Below are 22,110 nucleotides of genomic sequence, written 5' to 3'. Positions count from 1 at the left end.
TATTGATCTTTCCTCCTGTGAGGATGTCCTCCATGCATATACTTCAGTTTTTATGTTTTTAGGTTTATTTGTTGTTGGCACCGAGGCCCATTCTCCTTTCCAATCCTGGTAAATCAATGGTTTAACAGATTTTACCCAGTCTGACACTGGGGCATGTGTAATTGTTGGAGGGATAGTGCAGGCTAATTTGGCAGCCGAGTCTGCATATTCATTTCCTTTTATTCCCACGTGTGCTGGGATCCAACATATTTCCATTGATATTCCTGATTGGAGGAGTTGATTAATTTTTATTTGAATTTCCTGTAGTATTTGGTTTCCTGGTTTATACTGTCTTATTGCATCTATAGCGCTACGTGAGTCACTGAAAATAACAGAGACTGTATGGCTGTGACTTCAGCAGTAAATACTGATGATATTAAAGGTAGGCTTTTTTTATTAACATATTTTTCGAATATGCAGATGCTCCTACTCCAACATTATTTTTGGAGCCGTCTGTATATACCATAAATTTGTCGCCTTTTCTTCTAATGTGCTCCAAAGCATGTTGGCGGTACATTTCTGTACTTGTCATTTGCTTTTTGAGTAGGTAAGACAGGGAGGTACATATCTTTACTCGATTTAAAATCCATGGTGGTGGCAATTCCATTGGTGGGTGAAAAATTGGATCCATATTATGCAAGTTCGTTATGTATCTAGCTCTTTTTGGGAAAGAGCTAGTACTATTAACTGCTGTTACTGGATTACAGTTTTGGAAGCAGTCAGCTGCAGGAGACGATCCCGCTTGCATTGAAAGACCTCTTCGTATTATTATCAAATTATGGTGATGTTTTAAGGGCAAAACACCTGCCTCTACCAAAAGTGAGTTTGTTGGGGACGATCGGAACGCTCCTGTGCACAGTCGCACGCCTTCATGGTGCACTGCATAGAGAGATTTTAATGCAGATTCTGAGGCGGATGAATACATGTATATTGGACAGCAGTAATCTATTATGGATAAGACTGTTGCCTTATATATCATTAATAAAATGTCTCGCTTTGCTCCCCAATTAGTGTGTGATAACTTTTTTAATATGGCAAGGGCTTTGATGCCCTTGGCTTTAATGTATTTGATGTGCTCTTTCCAATTTAAATGTTGATCAAATATTACTCTCAAAAATTACTCATAGATACTTGATTTTTGTACAAAATTGTATTTCAGTGCCATAAAGATGAAGTTTGATTGTTTGGTTCTTCATCCATCTTTTGTCTTTGTAGAAGACGATTGCTTTTGTTTTGAAAATTTAAATCCAACTGAATTTGTCCAACTACATATATTTGAAATGGCAGTACTAAGAACTCTCTGAGCATGTCTCAAATTACTACTCGTATAGTAAATAACAAAGTCATCAACATATAAACTGTTTTTTACACCACTTGGTAAACCTATAATGTCATTGATTGCTAAAGCAAACAATGTACAGCTCAAGACACTACCTTGAGGGATTCCTTCTTCCAGTTTATAGGTTACTGAGTAGGAATTTTCTACTCTTACTAGAAAAGTTCTGTTTGTTAAAAAGTTCTTAATAAATATTGGTAAGTGGCCTCTTAGTCCCTTGGAGTGGAGTTTTTGCATGATGTTATGTTTCCATGTTGTATCGTATGTTTTTTCTATATAAAAAAAATATAGCTACTGTTAATTTCTTTTGTTCAAAGCCTTTTTTTATATGATCTTCTAAATGTGTTAAGGGATCTAGGGTTGATCTGCCAGCCATTGAACCAGATTGTGTTGGTGTTAAAATGGATTCTTTGGTTATTACATACGTTAATCGTGCATTAACAATTTTTTCTAAGATTTTGCATAGGCAACTTGTTAGAGATATCAGTCTATAATTAGATGGATTACTTGCATCCTTTCCTGGTTTATTTATTGGAATAATTATGGCATGTTTCCATTTATCAGGAAAGACACGTTTAAGCCAGATACTATTATAAAATTTTAATAAATATGATTTAGCTATAAGAGCTAATTTTTTTATCATTTCAAATGATATTTTATCATATCCTGGTGCAGAGGGATGACAAGAGTTGATGGCATTATCTAGTTCATCCATGTTAAAAATATAGTTATATTCCAGGTCTTCAAGAGTTTCAAAATTGAGTATTATATTTTCTCTTTGTTTTCTGATATTTTGAAAATGTATATCTAGGCTGGAGTAAGCACTGATGTTTTCAAAATGTTTCCCAATTATATTTGATATTTCATAAGTATCATGGTATATTTTTCCATTTAAATGTATTGCACTTCTTGGAGGTCTTATATGTTTTCCATTGATTTTCCTTATCTTTTGCCAGATATCCCTTGTGGATGTGTTTGAAGATATGTTTGAGACATATTCCTTCCATGATGCGATATTTTCAGCTATATTACCGTTTTTCTAAATTTGGCTGTATATTTGTTATATAGTGGTTTAATGTGGTTAATTCTTATGTTTGTTATATATTTTGTTTAATATGTTTATATTACGTATAGGGCATTTTGTTGAGTGATTTAAGGCGACTTTTGAGTCTGTTAAGATTGCGACCCAATATATGTTTTATTTTACTTAATGTTGTTAAGGTTGGATTCCACCATGGGACAGGGGATTTTGTGGAATGTGATTTGGTTTTTGGAATACTTTTATCTGCAGCATTTATTATGAAGTTTGAGAAGGATTCACATGTAGTATTGTGATCTTCATTATGTGGGAGTGGTGGTATGTTTCGTGTGTATAGGAAATATTTATCCCAGTTAGCTTTTTGGATATTATATCTTGTAGGTGGTAATATTTTGACATTACTTAAGTAGTTCAGAATGATTGGGAAATGGTCACTTGTGTATGAATCGTCTAGGACGTTCCATTCAAATTTCTCGGCTACATCATTTGAACATAATGAAATGTCAATTGAAGAAAAGGTTAGGTGTGTATTTGAAAAATATGTTGGAACTTCACTTTCATTGAGACAATACAGGTTGTGTTTCATTATAGTATTCTCTATGTTGATTCCGGATGTGTCAGTGGGGTTATTAATATCCCATAATGGATTATGTGCATTAAAATCTCCTACTATAAGTAGGGGTTCCTGTATACTTTTGCTAATAAGTTCAGAAAAATCACTGAAATTTACATTGAAATTTGGTTGGTTATATAAATTACAAATAGTGATTTTACTTTTGTCAGGCATATACAGTTTAATTGATGTTATTTGATATGGCATAGATGGTATGTCAAAAGGTTCATATGTAATGCTATTATGAAAGTATATGGCTGTGCCTAATTTTCCACCGTCAGTTGGTGAATGACAGGCAATTTTATAGTGTTGGATATTTGTAGGGTTACTTCCTATATGTTGTAGACATATGCACATTGGGTTGTGGTCTCGTATGATTCTTTGTAATTCACCCAGACGTAGTCGGGTTAAGAGACCATTTATATTCCATTGAATGATTTTATATTGCATTATTGGGTGGAATTGGTGTTAAATTCTGTAAATTGATTGCTGATTTTACTTTACCTCGTAGTTTATATGCATTTGAATTTATTTGTGGTTTTTTAATCGTTGCATTTGTATGTTGGTTATTAGATTCTGCAGTTGTTTGTTTTTCATAGTTGAATATTAACAAGTTTATTTTTTATTTTATAATTTCCTTTTTGTATTTTAAGGATTCAGAACATAATTCGTTCTCATGTTGGTGTGTTAAAGGGCACCTCCTTAATTTGGTAAAATTATCTAAACAATTTCGTACTGTGTCCTCTGTCTTGGTAGTTAGTTGATTATATGTACTTACAAAGCATTCATTACAACCACAAGATGAAGCATGTTTGGTAATGTTAATTATTGGTTCAGAAGTATTTGGTCTAGCTTTAGAAATTTCTGGTTTTGTAATTCTATTGTTCCTTTTCTGTAGTGATAAGGACTGTTGGTATGAGGGGTTATTTGTTTTGTTGTTGTTAATGGGATATTTGGGTCTTGTGGATGGTTGGGGAGTGATAGTTATATTTTGGTTTGGTTTAATGGTATGATTTTCATTAGTATTATTTGATGAAAATTGTAAAGTGTGATCTTTACTGTCCAAATGTTGGCTGTTTGATTGAGATTGAGGGTAATTGTGTATTTCCACTTGTGATGAGGTTGGTTTAATATCTTTTTTAAAATGTTCTCCTGGTGTAGTTGGAGTTTCTCTGGATTGATTGTAATTTTCAATATTTACTTTTTTTCCCTTAGGTGGGGTTCTTTATAGAATTCTTTTCTTTTTGCCAGTTTGATTATCATCATTATTTAATTCTTCTTCTATTGGAAGTTCTTTTCCATGGATAACTGAATCATCTATGTTAGTGGTGGTATTGGTTGTTGTAATATCACTTTTATTTTGGGTTTCAGTCTTATTGGTATGAAATTTAGTTTCTATGTTTATATTATCTTGTTTGTCATTGATTTTTAGTCACATTTGAAAAGGTGGGGGTTTTGGATGGATTATTAACGCCTCTTACTTTTAGCTCAAGTCTGGCTTCCATGACTGACATTCCTGTCCTATTTATTAACAACTGAAGTTCTGTGTTATATTGGTAAAATGTACACTCCTTAGATTTTGCGTGATGGGCTAGTCCACAATTAATACATTTTGATTGATTACAGTTCCAATTAGTGTTTGTATGTCTCTCCATACCTTGAGCACTGTGTACGTTGTAGTGGTTTAGGAACAAAAGGACGAACTTCTCTATTTTGTCCAAGAATTTTTATTTTAAATGGTAGGTCTTGGCCTGTAAATTTTATTTTGGCAATGTTGATATTTTTATTTTTATCTTTCCTACTTGAAATAGAGTATATTTCTAAATCGTGGATATTGTTATATCTCAATTTTAAGGAGTCTAGCAGTAGTTGTTTTGAAGGAAGCTCCTGCTCGCTATTGGGTAGGATGACTGTACCCTGTACATAATTCAATGTTTCGTGGCTTGTAATTATTACTTTTATATTATTTATTTCTGTTATACTTAAAAAGGCACTGGACTGCTTTTTATTGGTTACTTGGATAAGCCATTCATTGTCCTTGATGTGTCTGCATTCCATGTCTTGTGTTGGATATATGTTAAGTAATTTGTTTTCTAGCATCGCTGCTGAGATTTTGTTGTCAGCTTTGAGGACTAGAAATCTTGACCAATTATCTGGTCCAAAGAGGTCATCAAAATGTACCAATGTGGGATTAAGTCGGTAATTTTTGTTTCCTTTTGGTCCTTGTTTTATGTATGTTGCTTGTCTATTATGATTTTTATATTTTTCTGTATTGTTGGGAGGATTATTTGTCTCTAATTCAGAATTATTGTTCATCATATATGGTTCCATTGTTACGATATTGGAGTTTACCAATTTATTTTTGTTTGTTTCTTTTTTATTTATGCACTCAATTTGGTTTTCTGGCTCTGCTGCTTTACTTGGAACAGGGTGTTCCTTTGTATCATTTATAGTACTTTCACTATAATTCGGGAGTGATGTGCCAATAGTCATCAACTGTGCCGTAGTTTTTCCATCATGGGGCCCAGGGGTACTCAAATCATTTATTTCAATGCTCATAAATTTTGAGTTTTATACAAAAAAGAAAAGAAAAAAAAAAAGAAATCTTGAAAAGATATCATTGGCCCTTCGCTAAGTTAAATCTTCCGCCAGTGGCACAAGTGAGAAAGGACTCCCAAATGTCCGCATCCTACCCTACCCCAAAAGGGGATGGCATAACATGATTAGTATGGCCCAAGTGTAAGCAGAACCCGCTTGCTAGGACTAGAGTATTATGTTAATACAATTATACCCATCCTAATCACATTATGGGCAAACTGGATAGAATGCAGTTCTATTCCTAGAACCAGGGCCCCCCCTGGAATCCGTGGTCCAGCTCCACAGAATAGTTCCGCCTGAAAAACAGGTCCGAACATTGTCGGGTAGATGATGGATCTACCACAGTTCTCACTATTTAGCTTCGGATTTAACTCCACGTTAAGCCATGATATGTTTTCTCATTTATTTGCTTTCAAAAATTTTGGCAAAAATGGAAAAGTCCACAAAAGTTAACTCGAAAATATATAATGTCATATGGGACTCTTGGGTTCGAACCTGGGAAGAGATTCCTGAAGTTCGAGAGCCCCCTCACCACGTCAAGGTGGTCCCATAATGAGGGGGCTGCTTAGCCAAGGACCATAAAAATGCTGCTAGAGAAGGTGAACCCACAATGCTTAAGGTAGGCCATACCTTTTCTAGCTGATGTAGAGATTTTAGTTCTTTCACCTTTTCCTCATCTGATGAAGGCATAGACGCCTTCACAAACTGAAGGTTGGTCTTCTCGTTCTGGAAGGACTTGGCATGGGGTCTCTACTAGGCAAAGCATTGTTCCTCAGGCTTCCTCATCCTGTTTACATAATGCTCCCTTTGTGGAGGCAGCCACGCATTACATGCCAAACAGGGGAAATAAAAAGTGCACTCTCCAGCCCGGCAAGAAATAATACACACTTCAGTGTGGATCTACTGCAAAGGGTGACCTAAACCAATTGCAAGGTCAGTCTCAACCTTCACAACAGCATTGGTCTTGTATACTCTCCAGCAAGACAAAGAAACAACAATAAGCACTCTCAGGTACAAAATGGCACCAGTAATATAGGTAAGCATTTAGACTGGATAAACAACATAGCAGGAAAACCATGCAAGAGACTCAGCCCAAACACACAAACAAAGCAAACACAAGAAACACATCTGCACTACATCCCAACTGGAAGGACAATGGGTAGTAGTGGTCAGTTGAAAAAGGGCATCCTCTCTCTCACATCTATACCCGAGTATCATCAAACTTTAGTGAGTGCACAGCCTGTCCAGTTCATGCATAGAAGGATATTCCATTTATGAAAGGCAGTGTTTGTCTCCCATTAGGAAAAATCAAAATTCTGAATTATAAAATTATTTTACAATTGTGTTAAAAGCATAGCATTGGGCTAGATGTGGAAAATATTTTCTATTAAACTTTCCTTACCTTCTTACAATGTTATGTCATCATGTCAGTGCTGTTTTATCATATAATCAGTACTTAAAATGTAAGAAAGAAAGGAGCAAGGATAAGTAATGAAATAATACTATGGCATAAACGATATTTAGGTATGAACACAAGAAAAGACAGTGGTCCAGTACATACCTCAGATTATTACTATGTCTGAAGAGATGACATATTTTAGTGACTTACTATTCCTCACTGCCAAGCTTTACAATTTCTTCCTCAATTACATTTTCCAAAATCTTAGCTCTTCCTTTAAGAGCCACTCTCTTTCCAAGTTCTTTATGTCTAGCATCTCTAAGATCTTATTTATCCTAAATTGCCTTGTGAATCCTTTCACAGAGTCAACACTGGACTGCATTCCTGCAACTGTAAAAATATATTTTTCCTTTGTTGTTGCTATGCCTGTGCCTATGGTTACACTTTCTCGAAAGTTACAAGAAAACACATCAACGTATTCCAACATGTATTCAGAGTGACGTAGTCACTACAGCTTACACTGCCTTCCTTAAGAGAGGATGGTTTGGTGATCATATGGGGGAGAGAATTCTCAAGTTTTAAATGATTTGAAAGATTGTACAAATTCAAAAAGGAAAATGCTGATGCAGTGATTAAATTGTGCCTTAAAAATTAACACATGAAATACATACAATAAAAATAGGAATATAAAATCTTGAATACAGCAGATGATAAGACTATACTGTAATAGGATGTCTGACTACACAGACAACAAGGAACATATGAAAATGAATGAAGCTTACTATGCCACCTATTATATACATATGGGATGAAGTAATTAACAATGGGTATACTTTGCAATATAACAAGAAGCTATGAAAAGAGGCTGAACATAGGACAAAGCAAAATTTTTTTGCATCAGCAGAGGTACAAGAGATTAGCAAGTCCCCAGAGTTTTGCTTCAGAAAACCAGAGAATGGTTTGATATGTATGGTACGTATTGTGTAAATAGTTACAAACTTTTATCATCCACTACTGACAGAATAAGAGACAGTACAAGGGCATTGGGTAGCTGACATTCTATTTGTAGCGTGACACTTAACCTATGCAAATTGTGTACAAAATGTATTACATATTTAAAAGCATGAGTATCTGTCTTTCATGGTTATGTACTAACCTAAATTTCATTCATAAAAAAAAATCATACAAAATTTCTCATATACAGTATGTATCTGATACACAAAATAATCATCACACAGTTATAAAGGCATCCTCAGGAAAAGACTCAAATTTATGAGGAACGTAAAGTGCTTAGTTACAATCAAGGGACAGAAGCTGCTGTGCCACTTCATATCGTAGATATTCAGAAAAGCATGCTTCCACATACACTTAAATTTTCAATAATTAATTAATTGTACCCAAACTTATTTGGTAACCTTCTTAAGAGTACAACTGCTTGTGACAAAATTAAAATTAAAATACAATATAACTCCCCAGGACCAGAATAAAAAAATCAGAAAATCCATAATGCTGGATATGTTACCATAAGCAAATCAAAATTATGCGGCTTAAATAAATCACTCCCAATCTAGTAAACAATGAGATTCAATTTTCCTTCATAAAAAACTAACTCGGCACAAATCTTTAAAAACTATCCTTTGACAATAACCTTCCATCCACAAGTTGTAAAGGCTATAAAAATCAGAATAACTCAAAAAATAAAAATATAAACAGCTTTGATAATATCAGTAATTTTGACTAATATTTTACCAAGGCAAAGTAAAGTTCCATGTAAACAGGTAACTGGAACACAGGTACCTGGAGAGGATTAAACAGGCCCCAAGAGAAATAAAAAGGCTACAGTTCTATTGAAGAAATGGAACACAAATTGCCTTAGAAAAACTGTGAAAACTTTTTTTTGCACCAATAGTTACATTTGTATTCCATTAACCTTTATAAGTGATTGTAGTAGTACAACAAAATCCAACTACAAAACAACTAATTCTATAAATCAGTTTGATATTCAACTGTAGCAAATACTGTACATGAAGCAATATGGTTAAGTAGACCCAACACAAAATTAAAAATTCAAAAGTTTTGACAAATAAACAACTTCAAATTTACTATGAAAAATTAAGCACCTCCCAGCAGACCCTTGGCATAACAAAGAAGAGATACATTAAAATTCATCCCAGGGGTATACTTACCTATTTACCACTTAACCTTTGGAAAAGTCCAGAGTAAAATTAGCCTTCTATAAACACCTAGATAAGTATGAACCAAATTCCTCTGAGCATATGTTCCAATGATGTAAACTTGATCGTCTTTTGTTACTTCACTTACAAAAACTTTATACCAGTCATTTGTTTTGTGTTGAATTTCTGCTAGATGTTAAATGATGTTGAATATCAAGAATATAAGTTTAATCTTTCAATGTGCATTATGCACTTCAGATTTCTTTTTTACTTTTAGAAAATACATGTTACCAAACCACTTTGTATCAAAAATTCCATTAAAACATCTGTGCATGGAACCAGCATGGGTAATGGTTGTAAAATGAAAGAGGAGGAAGAAGTATGAGATGCCTCAAAAGAGAGATATTCAAAATAATGAAATGACATTTATAACAAAAAGATGTTCAGGATAAAAGAACTATGTAATTAGTATATAAGATAATTATAATGCATTACAGTATTAACAACTACAGTCAAATACAATTCCCAAGGTTAAACCTTATGAAATAAACTGAAAATTGTATACAAGAGATAAATATCACAGCCTTTCATTACTATAGCCAAGCCCTTTCACAGAGAAAATAAAGAAACCTAAGATGGTTATCCTCCTCCAAAATTAACCTGTATTTACTACTGTAATTAGTATGGTAACATGTTTATCTGTTGTTAGATGTCATAAGTCTTACAGATGCTGAAGGAACGACTTAAATGTTTTCCATATTAAAAACAAAATTGTGGTAAACAGTACAAATATTTCCACAAACAATGCCAAACAATGCTTAAAGAGATTCTTGATGTTCATTTTGACATAACAAAAAACCCGTTACTTACCAGGATTTCTTTGATGGGTATATTTCATAAAATTAATACCAATTTTAAGTTTGAATGCATTTTTACATCACATTCCTCACCTTAAATTGATTTTGTCCATCCAAAAGGTGTCTTCATAACACACTATAGACTGAAAATATTTTCACAAAAAATCCATAAAAATTATTTTACAAACTCTTTACAAATAATGAAAATTTGTGTGTGCTAATTTTTGTTCCAATGCAAGTGGAAGAACAAGAAGTGCTCCTGTTAGTGCTGGTTACATTCAAAAGAAGGTAGAGAGAGCACAATACGTGCCTTGCCTTTAGACTTTGAGACGCTCTAACAATTTGAAAAATATCTTTGCTATTAAATACTTCAAAAGTGCAGTAACAAAGTCTGATATATTTTTTAAAAACCCAATGCCAATCATTATATCAATAATGCCATGATACCTCATGAATGCAACCTTGGCCAAATAACAAGAAGCTTTTGAAGCTAAGCTTAATTACAAACATCTTTGATTGAAGCTACTGTATAAGATACTGTACCTCGCTCCATTGTCAAAAACTCTGGCAAAACCATGTTGCTCAGAAAAACTCCATAGTTCTGAGAATAAGTATACATCCCAATTACTCAGCTTAACTTCAAGTACTGAAGCCTCACTGAGAGCACATCCAACTGTCAGAACTGTCCCTCACTCACATCCACATCAGCCATATACACTCCACATTTCCTGATACTATATTTTATAAAACTTCCTCCCAATGATAAGGATACAAAAGTGGAAATTTATGCAAATTATAATATTTTCTTTGTAACTTGTGGTCCTTATCTTCCACGTAACAGTGAAAGTGTTTCATTCATAATTAAAAATTAACTTCACAAGCTGCTTACTATGTCTGACTTGCTTATATGATAAGGCTTGTAATAACTTTATAAGTAAAGCTAGTGCTACTTTCTACAAGATCCCTTCCATCCTGAATTAGTATGATAATTATTGACTTGATTGAATTATAACAAAAGCTTGAAACTACAGCAATCTAACAAAACAAGATATATCCTCCAGAAAGACCCAAGTAACAAAAAAATAAAAAATTCTATTTCCTTCATTAAACGTTTTCTGTTTCAGTATCGACTGTACATAATACTAGCACATTTCATCAGTTGTATATGTTATAAATTTAGAGATTTTTCTGAAAATTTATAATTTCAACTAAATTTTTTAAAGAAATCATCAGTAAAAAAAGCTTAACTTAATTACACAGCAAAACCACAGCTATTTTAGACATCCAGAACTAATTAATGCCAAATACTGGCAGGATGAAAATAATGCTTACTGATGTGATGAAATTACAGCACCTTTATTATAAAAAATGGAAATCAAAATGTACTAACCTGTTCCTTTAGCTATAGAATCTTACAGAAAATAACACTGGCAGTTGTGTACTATGCAAGATTCATGATATAAGCACTTCAACATGTATAAGCTATGCTTTATAATTGGCCAATATACCTTCATTTACTGGCCACATTTAACTTTAAATAGGATTTATAAAAATCACCAGCACATTCACATCATGCTAACCTTAAACTCTAAATCACCTACTATCTACAAATGCAAAAAACACAATGTTTACATCACATTCAATTACTTGGGAGTGGGGGCATCCATTATACCACAATTCAAAAGCTGGTGGCATAAAACAGCAAAAACACTATATTACAGACATTATAATGCTGTTCAATAAACAGAAGAGGAGTGGATGTATACAATTATGTATATGACACTGATTTAATATCATGTCTATAATGTTCTGCATTACTTGTTTTTTTTTTCAATCCTAATGTAAATTTTAGTTAGGTTTGCAATTGGAATATAAAATTCCAATCACACCATAGTAAACTTCACAGCCACACTATTGGACTTGAGTTTAAGGTACAGTTTCCAAAAACATTTGCCGACTATTTTGGTATTTCTTTAATCATTGAAGCATCATCAAAAATAAAACCAATGAGTGTTAGTTGTATATGTAAACCTGTATTATATATTGGGGACCCTGATGAAGTGTTTCTCCCTGGATGCTCCCTACCCTGACAAGTATGAGACTAGTGGTTTTTGGCCCCACAAGGCCACTAATACTTATCCAACAGCAGACTCCAGACACCAGGGGGATGACAGATGACAAGAATAAAATAAAAATTCTTGGCATCAAAGCAAAGAAGACATGATTCACAAAACAAGCATTTGTCAAAAGGAATTAAATTAATTCTTTTCTTCTGGATTGCTTAATGCATTTTCTAGTTCTAAAATTCATCTGTATACAACAATTAAACAAACAGGACTCATTCAAGTTTTACCAGTACAAGAATCTCCCAAACAACTTCTACAGTACTAGTAAAAAATATCTGAATAAAATAGTCAATAATCTAACAATATATTTTGCCTTTTGTAATTTAATTTTCTAAATTTTCAATTTCATAATTTTGTAAAAACCATTGAAATTATACAATTTGCAGTGTAAATAAAGTAATCAGTATCATTCCTGTACTAAAACATGAAATTTAACCAAAATTTCCTTAAGACTGAAACAATGTTGCAATTGTTATATCTAATCAAGCAATAGGCATTTCCATTTTCTGAACCCATTCAATCTCATTATTTCTCACACTGAAGTAGAGCAACCAAAGTTGAAAATAGAGTGGTCTACATTTTTCAAAATATGACTCGGATAATGTCAGACAAGTTTTGAAACTTTATACTTGGAGCCCATTTTCAAAACAAATTACACTTGTACCATAAGTTACTTTACATAAAGTAATATCTATTATGACAAGACGTTGAGACACTACAATTACTGCATTTTTACTTAAGTAAACTAATATTGAGCTTGATTGAGAAAGTGCATGTCAATATACTAATATGAAATTAGTCAAGTATGAAAACACTACTTGCATATTGGTATATCAATTGCTGTAATTTCCAAAAACACTAAACACTGTATGCCTTACTAAAATTTTGAACATAAGCAGGAATTAACAAAAGTTCAATATGGTATCTTATCACTTTACAGACATTTAAAACATACTGTACTTCTACACCATTTCACATTTGTGCTTTTCACTTAAAAAAAAGGATTTCCCTTCAGGTCCAAATTCATACCAATCTAGGACATACAAAAATACACTAGCATCACAATAACACTGTATTATAAGAAAAAAAACATGTTTTCAACACAAGATGACTCTCAGTATAAAAGAAAACGCAGTTATGCAAATAGCTCTTACTAAATGAAAACATTCACAACATTTAGGAAGCAAGTTAATGGTGGCAATGCCACAAACCTGATGGCATCCTTAGTGGCTGCTTGGATCATAAAAGTTCCCCTTGTATGCTTCTAGCAAGACGGATTGTGGATATTAAAATACATCAAAATCCCTTACTTGTTTGTTGTGTCGATACTCAAATATTGCCATTACTGTTTGGCTATTTTTGCAATATCTTGTTCAAAACCTATAGAACAATGTCTCACCAATTTTGCTGATAACAACTGCTTATGTCATGGACTTCTACAGATAAAACAAATTATTAAGAAAGTGCCATGTCCTTTAATCCTGAATATTTACACTTGCCAAGAGATTTGTTTCTTGAATGGTGAGTACACAGACCGTGATGATGTGAAATGTACTTAAAAAGCTCACTGATTAAAAAATCTAGCAATTACAAATTTTTCTAATTGTGCAACACATAGTTTTGAATGAGATCATTTTTATCTAAAGATATCACTTTAACTGCATTAAGGCTTTGCAGAAGATACTTTAAACAATATAACCAGGGTACTTGATTAAACAACATTTTGTATCAAGTTCCATGTAGTACTTTGTTCCAAAGCTACTTCAGTTTTTCGATGGATTTCTTTGAGGAAAAGAGGATGCGTAAATGGAAAACACGTGATTGTTCAGCAAATCTTATTGCTTTTGATAAGAGGAAGATGTGTTGATGTCACTCAGATTTGAAGAAATTGTGTTCTGGAGCTGGTAGACTAACTTACAGTTTCCTGATAAGTAGTAAGTCACAAGTTAGAGTCCTGAAGACTGAAGAGGGAGATAGGGAAAGTTTTGATCTGCGTCTGCCATTGAGAGGACAACTGGAAGAACTTCACATTTGTCCATTCAGCTGAATCTACATTTACTGTAAATAGAATGCAAAATTATTAAGATTTTAATCAAATATAAATAACCCTCCAATAGACTACAGACAAACATTTTATTTACAGACAACTTTAAAGGCTTTCAAGAGCCTTCAGCTCAGTTAAATTGCAATTTGAAGCATGTGAAAATGAAACAAAACAGGCTTGAGTGATAAAAACTAAAGTTCAATACTGGGAACCAACCACAATATACGTGAAATAATCAAACTCAAAGTCTAAGTACAGGTATCAAACTTTATCTAATGAAAATCATGACTATTAAGAAGTTATTACTGTAATATGAAAAACTTCAATCCAAATTGTGAGAGAAGGATATGCCATACATGGCAATATATTTGGCAATATATAAAAACCAAAAACAAATTCTGAGTGAAGTGGAATGGGTCTCACAATCTTTGCCAAGTGAAAATACTATATCCTTAATTGTGTGCTGTACAGTCCCGATCCCAGGTTCTCAGCATCATGAATTCCTATCATCCCGTGAGGGTTGAAAAAATATAAAAGGAATTTAAGATGAAAGTTTAGTGTTCATGAGCTCTTCTATATTTAAGAAGACTAAGGCTTTCACTTCCCAAAATTTTAATGTTTGCAACCATGGTTGTGTTGTCACTCAACACTAATGAGCACCCCTGAGGTGATCTTGAAATACAATGCTAACCATACCCCTGGCATCTCCAAGACATTGATATACAGATGCAGCCATACATCAGATATTAACTCTTCTCTCAGGTGTGCACCCCACCCCTTCTTCCATGCATTGGTCAACATAAGCATTTGCGAGGCCACCTGTCACAGCTGAGAGGGTTGTTCCTGTCAGGATAGAAACTGTACCTCTACCTCCTTGATACTGCTAAGAAAACAGCCCACCAGGAAGGCTCTTGCTACTACAGATCACAATTCCTAGATTGAGATAAAAGGCCAGCAGGCAATTCCCAAGCCAAGACCAAGGTATTTGCCTGAGAAATACTTGAACTGGAAGGCCGTCTTGTTACAAAGTGGGTGGTGGAAGCTACAAAGAGTCCTGATGAATGGGTACTTGAAAGTTCACATCTTGTAGGGCTAACTTTGCAATCCTCCACTTGTGACAGTGGAGGAAGATCACCACTCTCGGCAACCTCCTCTCTTCCAGGATGGGTTAGAGAAAGGGACAAAAGGGGTGGAAAGGCAGCTTCCTTACCTTTCTTGGAGGATGCACAAGACTGGACTTTGTGTCTGAGCTTCTGAAGAACAGGCTTCTTCATCACACCACAAGTGGAGGGTTTCGCTGCACCTGAAGGTTTAGAAACGGAGGCCTTTGGCCCCTGCAAAGGTTTGAAGGACATTGCTTAATTGAAGACGGGGTCTCAAGAATCCTCTCCTCAACTGCAGCCTCTACCTTCCCCAGAGGAAAGAGTAGAGGTGAGCTAAACATTGCATTGTTCCTCAGCAAGAGGATACTCTAGTGAGAAACCTACTAAGAAAATAAGGAGAGAATACCCTACTCTGTCAGCAAGGTAGAGTCCTACCTCCTGAAACCAGCAACCTCCAATATGCCACTCTCTCATCTCAAAACCAGAAACCTATCACAGCATTGTTTGTTAGGATGGATATCAACAGATCTAGCCAAGAGATGCCATTGGTATAGACTCCAATGCACTGGACACTGGATTCCGGTGTTAAAAGAGAAGCTTGTTTGTCAGTTGGCAGACTGACACAGTTAATTGCAGAGAAGTAGCTGGCATGAAAGGAGCAGGGAGAAGAGTTTGCTCTATCTTCTGGAGGCAAGGAAATTTCCTGACCTTAGGTCAGGTGAGGCTGACTGAGGAGAGGTGAACACCCTAATCTGAGGTCAGGGTGTCCACTTCTGAGGGGAGGTGAACACCTTCATCTGAGGCAAGAGTATTTCCTGCCATCAGCTCTGGGTATTCACATCTACTCAGCTTACTAAGACCAAAGCAGGTGAGAAGCCAAGGGTGCCTCCCAGTGACTATTATGCTAATGAGTGAGCTAAATAACCTATCAAACATATTATTGGTCCAGCTCAGCCTGTAAGGGGTTGCATGGGAAAGAGATCCTCAAAACCCAAGGGATCCCCTGGGGCATGAGCTACCTTCTCTTCAGGAGAAAAGACCACATCATACTTCTGCTCCCTCTCCTTGTTTTCGATCCTGTCCAGCACCAGACACACCTCTCCGGAAAAGGGAGACGAGATCCCAAGGATTCGTGGTCCAATTAGGTGACCCAGTTGCCCCTCTGCTCCTTTACTCTGTCACAACCAAGTAAGAAGAAATCATTAAAAAACGAGTGCTCATCTTGCATATACCCTGGAGGGCGTGTGTGCTGAGCAAGAAGGAGGTGCTGGTTCAATTTCCCATTCCCAATGTAAACATGAAGACGAACCTGACCTGTTGCTCAATTGTGCACAACTGGGAGACCATGCACAAGCTAAAGAGCAAACAGGTTGAGCATGTACACCCCTCCTTGCAACCCTTGGAGCCACAAAGAAGAGGAGCTAACGTAAGCTGCCCTTGCACCTAGTCTACACACCCAGTATAGTGAGAGAAAGGGAGATGCATGGAACCATCCTGGGGTGACCTAGACAGCTCACAGTGGGATGGTGAATGGGCAGTCCTCTCATCCAAGAGGGCATGCACAATGGTGACAGCCCTGCATGAGGTATGTGGATCACAATGTGGTTATCTGGCACCTCTGCCCTTCTCCCATGAGTTTTCCTGGGCTTTTTATATCAAGCCTTCGACTTCCATTTCTTCTTCCTTCACAGAGAATGAGAATCCAGAGATAAGGAGAAGGACAAAAATGAGCTGAATGAAATAGAAAACAATAAGGAAGACAATTAAGATGATAAAGAATGGCAAGAATGCTTCTTCCTTTTCTAAATACTTCTAGCTCACCTTGAAGCAATAATGGAAGAAGTCAAAGCAGTTGTTTGTCCTTCCTTTTTTTTTCCCAGAAAGTCAAGGCAGGAAGTCAGCGACTGACTACTGGGAAAGTTAAAGGAATAGCAGATTTTACATAATATTCAAAAGAAGACATCTTTGCTGGTTTCCTCATCCTCAGACAAGGGATGAACAGGTTTGTGATACTCTGGGAGCTGACTCCTTTGGAGAGTAGGAGAAAGACAAATGGCAACTATGGGTAAAAACGAGCTGGAGGGATTTAGCAGCATCACCTGGGAAATGTAAGCCCTAGAAGAAAATAGTAAACACTTCTTGTCCTTTTCCTCATACCATACTTCTGCTGAATAGAGAACCAGTAAGTGAATACATCAAAGGGTAAGGGTTGAGTACAATCCCTGTCCCCTTTAGTAATTATGAAACTCATGTGGGTCCACAACAAGGGAGGCATGAAACAATCACATGTCACCCACAGCCCCTGAACTGGTTTTGGTCAGGCTTTTTCTCCAACCCAAGAGAAAACTAGGAATGAGGCACTGGGCATGCAAAATAACAGAAAAACAACAACAGTAGCAAACTACTCATCCACATGATATAGATTAAGTTTCATGATACTGAATAATCATAAAACCAAAAACCTATGGCACTAATAAACATAAAGCTGAAAACTGTAAGGCCAAAAGAATATTTTGTAAACTTCAAGTTCAGTTAACTCTTCTGGAACTGAAGATTTATCCAATACGTACATACAAATAAAAATTAAAAATAACAAATTTATGAAAATTAAAAATATGAATAAATAAAAACAAATTTAAATAAGTCTTTAAAATTAAAAAAAAACAAGAAAATATCATAATACAAATGAAATAACAAGATAAAATTAATAAAACTAAAAAAAGTGTAATAAAAAAATAGAAATAGTTAAAACAGACAACAATAATAATTATCAAAATAAATACAAAATAATCCAAATAAAAACAATAAATATAAAAATAACCAATAAAACAAATAAAATAATGATAAAAAATGTATATTTCATTAGTTTTTCATTGACAATTCCACAAAAGCCTGTTTCTTTCCAGGTCAATTTTCAAAGGCTACACATACATGTTGCAAAATGTGAATGCTTCCCTGTGCAAGAAATAATCACTGCCAAAAATTATATATGGTGGAGGACTTCTGTTGGAAGCCTCAATTTTAATGCCCACCACCCTTAAAATTTCACTCTGTTAAATGGTTACATTACAAAATTAAATGTTACAAAATATTTTTGCTAATGTCCCTGTTAGGAAAAGATCACAGACATAAAAAGTACCGGCTAGTGTGTACAGGCCATAAGCAAGCATGAAATGGTGAGGTGGGCAAGAAAAGGATACCCCTTCTAAGCTCTAATCTCCACCAGTTAACTACCTTGTTACCAAGATTCAATGACCTTTGCCACTGGAGACATATAAAAGAGAGAAATATATATAACATGACAGAAATTCAGTGCTCACAATGAGCCTACTAGTATTCATTTACTGATTGCATGATGGTTTTTTCAAAATTAAAAAGCTACAAGCATAATTTTCTGTAATATTTCATTCTAAAGAGGGAAATTAATCTAAAAGCATTATACCACACTACAAAAACAAAGGGCAAAGGAAAAGGCTACTTAATGAGAAATAAGACAACAAAAGAATAAAACACAAATAACACACAAGGAATAATTTAGTAAAACATCAATGGAAAAGGCTTCTCAGAGAGAAACAAACCAGGATGATTTTTTGCTGCTATTTTTCATTATCTAAGATATGTCTCTCAGTTGGTTAAAATGCCCAAAGCAGGCATTTCTGAGTCTATGTGTTCACCCAGTACATTAACTACACATCTAAATAAGTAAGGTAAGTCCAAATATCTCCAAGATATGGGAGTTAGTATATGGAATCTATCATTGTAACACTTGAATAATTCTAAGAGCTGGTATTTGGTTAAAAAATATTTGTTGAATGCCAGTATTCTTAGGAACCCTAACAGAAACTGAAAATAATTATTGCAATATCAATATATGAATAAGTTAATTTTCTTATTCAGATTTTAAGTTTCAACCTATTGTACAAATATGTAGCACAATGTTGAGCAAAACCACAAAGGATTTCCCCTAAAAATGACTGCGATTTCCCAATTCTAAGATAATTTACATAAAATCAGCCTAACACTGGTTTACTAAGTAAAATTATTTTTAACAAAATACATGTTCCTTTGAAAAAGGAATTTACTACAGTATTCAAGACTTACCTTTAAATGGCTGGTTTTTAGCACTGGCCAGTAATCTAATGACACCATCTACAACCTCTCTTCTGATCTCCAATTCTCTCTCTTTTTCCTTCTTCTTGCCAAGCCTCATTACTAGAAATACATTACAACTTTAGAATGCAAAAAACATAAGGAAATTATAATTTGTAATTTGCATGAAAGTTAAGCTCTAGCATAAGCAATTATTACATTTCAAAATGTCAGAGATGAATATAAATCAACACTACATATAACCAAAATCTTACTCCTTTGCTTCTTTTCCTTAGTAGCATAAGACAAAGTCAAATGGTGACAAGTAGTGGGATCGGCTGGATGCGTAATTCCAAGAGGAGCTAAACGAGCCACTTGTAAAGTACGAAAACTAGTTTTAAGGGTATATTTGCCCCCTTCTATTCGTGCCTTGTCTTTTTCTTTGTCCTTTTCTTTTTCTTCCCGACTTGAGCCTCGGACTAACCAATAATCAACCTGAAGGTCCAAGGGTTCCTGGCCTCCAATTTCTCCTAGCATCTTGTAACTGTTAAAGAAGATTAAACCTTGCAATTACAAATTACAATATATGCAAGATGAAGCAACAATATTCATTTTCACATCCAACACAGTACTTTGGCTACTGTTCAGCCAAGCCTTGAAAACTAAAATTATTTCTAGTAACCACTTATGATTTGCCAGACCACCAAATCAGTTTGATTAAGTTAAAACAGAAGTGTCTTAACATATAGAAAGTAAAAGAGTGCATACACAAATGTGAATGGCAAAGTTAGAGCCACTGATCATGAGCTTTTTGTGTGAGTGAAAGAAGCAGCTACTGATGTAGTTGTTTTCTGAGCCATGAGTTCATTAAAGATGCAGCACTCTTGCTTTTGTCTGCAGCTACCTTCTGATATGGAAACCTACTAATTATATCTCTCTAGATATCTGGGTGGCCTAAGTCACTGTCTGTCATTACTATTTCTAAAAAAAGGTATCGGTTTGAATCTAGCCAAGGACAAAGACTTATCACTTGAAATTTCCCTAGGGTGTCAGTTATTCCCAAGATAGAGTGAAATGGATTTTAAACAATATTTGTGGCATAAAATTAGTGAATACAAAAAAATGTCATATTTATATGAGTAACAAAAATATTAGCACCAAGGTGACCATGGAAACATTCTAAATTCATCATAACTCTTTATTTCCTATGTTTTGTAATAACTTTATTACATCATCAAGGAATCTTATGCATAAGATTCCCTGATGATGTAATAAAGTTATCAAGAAACGTAGGAAATAAAGAGTTATGATGAATGTAGAACGTTTCCATGGTCCATCTTCACGTTGATGTGTCCTACTGGCTGTTGCTTAGCTCTGGCTTTTGATGTATACACATACATGAACACTGTAACTTACAATGTACATTTGTTAAAACACCAATTGCAAATAACATTCAGCACTTCAATATTGTATAGCTTTTGTTGCCACTTTGTGAAAGCATGAAATGCTGCATAAGAAATCTATGGAATTGTAACCAACCTAAGGACCTAACTGTATATCCTTTACATGTTAAAGCTGTAAATTTTGATTCAAATGAAATCCAGGCATGAATTCATATCAACCAGAATGTCATTTTGTATCATTAGCATAAACAGTTTTACTTACTTTGTTAAATGTGAGCTATTGATGTTTGGTGAAGAAGGTGGAGTAGTATTATCTCGAGATTTTTCTATACTTAATCCAGTGGTTGGTGTGGATGCCCCAGGAGGGGATCCAGGGAGTATTACTGCAGTGGGTGTCGGTAGGGGTTCCTCCATGTCCACAGATGTTGAAGTAACATCTCCACTTCCTAACCGGACATCCATGATAAATGGCACAAAAGCTTGTGTTGACTCATCGTCTCCACTGCAATAGAGTTAATGCTATTTAGATGTTTTGCTCAGATGTAGCAGTACATAAGAAAAAGGCAAATCTCCATATTATGTCAAAAACAGCAAGTTTATTTTCACAAATTAAAATAACTTTTATTTTAGGAAAATCCTCATAGTCCAAGTTTGTTATTTCAATATAACTCTTACACACATAAAATTATGGATTGATGACACATACTTAGAAATCCATTTTCTATTACAGAAATCAACTTGTAGTACCATTTCTATAATTATAAATGGAAATATCTACTTCACTGAGTTTAATTCTTATCCGGCTTCAAGTTTTGTGAAAATTCAACATAAAAAGAATTCATGAAAGTTTATTGCTCTTACATGATCAGTCCCTTGTTGAATTATTAACTTTACATATTCAATTTGCTAAAAATTTTACTTATCCTATAACATTTCTTGTATTCAAGGTCTTTGGGAACCATTAATCCTGGGCATACATAACACCTCAATAAAATATAGATATGCAAGAAAAAGTGTGTGTGTGTGTGTGTGTGTGTGTGTGTGTGTGTGTGTGTGTGTGTGTGTGAGTGAGTGAGTGCGTGCGTGCGTGTGCGTGCGTGCGTGTGCGTGTGTGTGTGTGTGTGTGAGTAAGTATTAGACAAATTTTTCTTTTCAATTGTATAAAAAAAACTGCCATGTCCAATTTGCCTGTATTACAAATGGGAGACCAAGTTCCGTAGCCTAGTTCTCAGTGACTAGTGTTGCAAATGCCATTTATAACCATAGTAACTGCAATGTCATGGTTAGCAA

The 22,110-nt window shown here is 34.8% G+C and overlaps 1 protein-coding gene across 14 annotated transcripts in view; it reads right to left on the bottom strand.

Moving 5' to 3' along the window:
- Positions 1 to 7,497: 7,497 nt before the first annotated feature.
- Positions 7,498 to 22,110, bottom strand: part of LOC135223632 (phosphofurin acidic cluster sorting protein 2-like) — a 250,623-nt gene continuing 236,010 nt past the window's right edge. For all 14 annotated transcript variants that reach the window (XM_064262247.1, XM_064262249.1, XM_064262252.1 and 11 more), the window contains 4 exons: positions 21,083 to 21,322; positions 19,693 to 19,961; positions 19,430 to 19,540; positions 7,498 to 14,239 (listed from right to left, as the gene is read on the bottom strand). In XM_064262247.1, the coding sequence (XP_064118317.1) occupies positions 14,121 to 14,239; positions 19,430 to 19,540; positions 19,693 to 19,961; positions 21,083 to 21,322 (739 nt within the window). In that variant the 3' untranslated portion in view covers positions 7,498 to 14,120. The remainder of the gene's footprint in view (positions 14,240 to 19,429; positions 19,541 to 19,692; positions 19,962 to 21,082; positions 21,323 to 22,110) is intronic.

The sequence above is a fragment of the Macrobrachium nipponense genome, chromosome 10 (genome assembly GCF_015104395.2).
Source record: "Macrobrachium nipponense isolate FS-2020 chromosome 10, ASM1510439v2, whole genome shotgun sequence".
Taxonomy (NCBI): domain Eukaryota; kingdom Metazoa; phylum Arthropoda; class Malacostraca; order Decapoda; family Palaemonidae; genus Macrobrachium; species Macrobrachium nipponense.
Note: the sequence above shows the minus strand (reverse complement) of the source record. Positions and strands in the feature narration are given on the sequence as shown.